The sequence below is a fragment of the Drosophila elegans genome, unplaced genomic scaffold, assembly GCF_018152505.1.
Source record: "Drosophila elegans isolate 14027-0461.03 unplaced genomic scaffold, ASM1815250v1 contig_208, whole genome shotgun sequence".
In the NCBI taxonomy this organism is placed as follows: Eukaryota; Metazoa; Arthropoda; class Insecta; order Diptera; family Drosophilidae; genus Drosophila; species Drosophila elegans.
In genome coordinates, this window is record NW_024545578.1 from 19,055,811 (window position 1) to 19,058,324 (window position 2,514).

At 39.0% G+C, this 2,514-nt stretch overlaps 1 protein-coding gene across 2 annotated transcripts; it reads right to left on the reverse strand.

The window, feature by feature from the left end:
- Window positions 1-807: 807 nt before the first annotated feature.
- On the reverse strand, window positions 808-2,514 carry LOC108142871 (glycine-rich cell wall structural protein 1.0). Of its 2 annotated transcripts, none has more exons than XM_041708390.1 (2): window positions 2,302-2,514; window positions 808-1,316 (listed from the first exon to the last, which is right to left on the reverse strand). In XM_041708390.1, exon 2 carries the CDS (start codon window positions 1,294-1,296, stop codon window positions 1,000-1,002), a length of 297 nt encoding a protein of 98 aa, XP_041564324.1. In that variant the 5' UTR covers window positions 1,297-1,316; window positions 2,302-2,514; the 3' UTR covers window positions 808-999. The 2 variants fall into 2 exon arrangements, with proteins under 2 accessions (XP_041564324.1, XP_017122433.1); XM_017266944.2 differs by having other exon boundaries at window positions 808-1,643.

Sequence of the window (2,514 nt, forward strand, 5' to 3'; positions counted from 1 at the left end):
AAGAAAACCCATCTGAGTTTTATGTGTTGGCTCCTTCGGCACACACACACACACACACATGCATACAAAGTCGTTATAGGAAGGGGCATCTTGGCCATAACAAAAAGGCAACAGTTAATGCCGGGCCAACTAAATAAATCTTGTTTTATTTTCCGAGGCATGTGAAGCTTCAAACAGCTGTGAGCTGCCCAGGCCATCCCCTTTTAGTGTTTTTTGCCCCCCTCCTCCTTTCAGCTTGTCCCCTGACAGTCTTTAGAAATCCTTGGAAATCACTAAATAATCGAATTGTTAGAGTTTCTCCACGAAATTATCGCATAAACAAGTCAATTTGTGCAGCTTTATGCAGGTTCTCGTGAGTGGTCAGCAAAGTCTAAATAATGGTTTTTACATGCAGCAGGAAGTCATAGTTGGGAGTACTTAAATAAACATTTAATTTGTTTTGCAGCTTTTTTGATGAGTTGAAAGTAGCTCTTTTCTTTTTCATTATCAGTAGCTGATTGGTTTTTGTTTTTTGATCATGATAATGGAACCATTTTTAGCAAGTGAACTTTATAAACTTCATAAAAATGTAAAGCATTATTTGAAATATTATAAATTAGGCTGATTTGTTAAGATTTAAATGAAAACTTCTTACAAAAACATTTGTGTTTTGGCTGTTTAAAAACTATGTAATCATATTTGAATTCACTGCTTTTTAAAAACAAAAAAAATTTTTATTTTATGTAGATTTTAAATAGATCATTCTCAAAACTTGTATAACTTTTAAAATATCTGAAAAGATATTGGAGGTCCCAGTAAAAATAAGTATTTTTAATTTGCAAGAAAATAGTTTAATTAAACAAAGAAAGAATTGATATTTCTATATAAAAACAATTAAATATGGATAAGTGACATGTTAGGAGAACAGCATGGCTGAAGAAATTTAAGTGGCATGCTGCATCAGATCTTGGGGAGTCGTTGGAGTATTTTCAGTAGTTCATTTGAGGATCTTCAGAGGATTTACCAGCCGCCACCGTGTTTGCCACCACCGCCGCCACCGTGCTTGCCACCGCCTCCACCGCCGCCACCGTGCTTGCCACCACCACTGCCTCCTCCGCCGCCCTTCTGCCAGCCTCCTTGGCCACCGCCGCCTCCATGCTTCTGGCCACCTCCTCCATTCTGCTGCCAGCCTCCTTGGCCACCACCTCCTCCTCCATTCTTCTGCCAGCCTCCACCACCTCCACCTCCGTTTCCACCAGCGGACACGATGGCAAAGATCACTCCGAAGAGGAAGACAGCGAGCAGAGTGAAGCGCATGATGAACTGGATATCTGTAACTGGAAGTGACTTCTAAGAAACTGATGCTTTTAGACCAGCCAAAGCCCAGTTTATATAGTCACTGGCTTGGATATAGTCAAGTCATGTTGCAGTCACGGCATAGAACGGCGATGATCTTGATCTTGAGCTTGCAACCCACCAGAAAACTACTTCTGAACTTTTAAACCATTAATCATGCAGTTTGTAGCGGGTGTTGCTTCTGTCATTCATCACTTTTTTTAGCAAAGCACTTTTAGTTTTTTTCTAAAACATTTTAAGGGGGCATAATTGAGCAAGTTCTAATACATTTTTACTTGCATTAATTTTTGATACTTGTATTTATTTCTCTAAAAAGTAACGGATATAAACCTTTTTATACTTTTTTAATGTAAAGAGTTTTTAATTATAATATTTAAGCTAAGTTTGTACACGTTAACTGTCGTACAAAACACACAAAACTGTCGTATACATCTGATAGAATACATACAATTTAGAAGATGTTGAAGTAAAGCAAAAAAACTTAAAACAAATAGAACGTCATTCTTGACAATAAAATGACCTTAGAGCCCACAAATGGAATTCGTTTATAATAGTAGCAGTATAATCTGAATGTTTAAGCCAACCAGTTGGTTTGAGTTTTATAATATCAGAATTGTGCTTTCCTGTTAAAGATATCTTAAACCAAATTTTAAATATTTATAAGCAGCATTTTCCAAGCATTAAATACTCTTTAAATTTGTTTTGTTTTAACTCTCCCACTGGATGCGCTTAAATAAAATTTAAACCAATTTCACTTTTCATTTTCGGCAACTTTCGCCGTGATTTATATGGCCATTGTGGGCTCCTCCACGTCTGACCCATTTGCCTTTGACCCAGAAAGTGGTAACCAAAAGGCGAGCAGCGCTCCTCTGGAGCGTGTAGCTTGGCCGGAAGTCGGCGGCCAATTCAATTGAGCAGCTTGCCCACAGTGGAGCTTAACTCTCGCCCGGCTCCCAACTTACTTACCACCACACTTTCGGCATTATCAGCTGCAGTGCAGCATCTGATTTATGGGCGGCAACTGCGGATGGGACGGCGGCCATTCAAATGAGTTTTGACGGGATTGCAATAAATTGCCGGTCAACCAGGATTCGCCTTGGCCCCTTAACTTTCCTAGCTGGACACTCTCGTTTCCTTGGTTTTCAAATTTATATATTTTATAACATGTCCTGCAAAGCA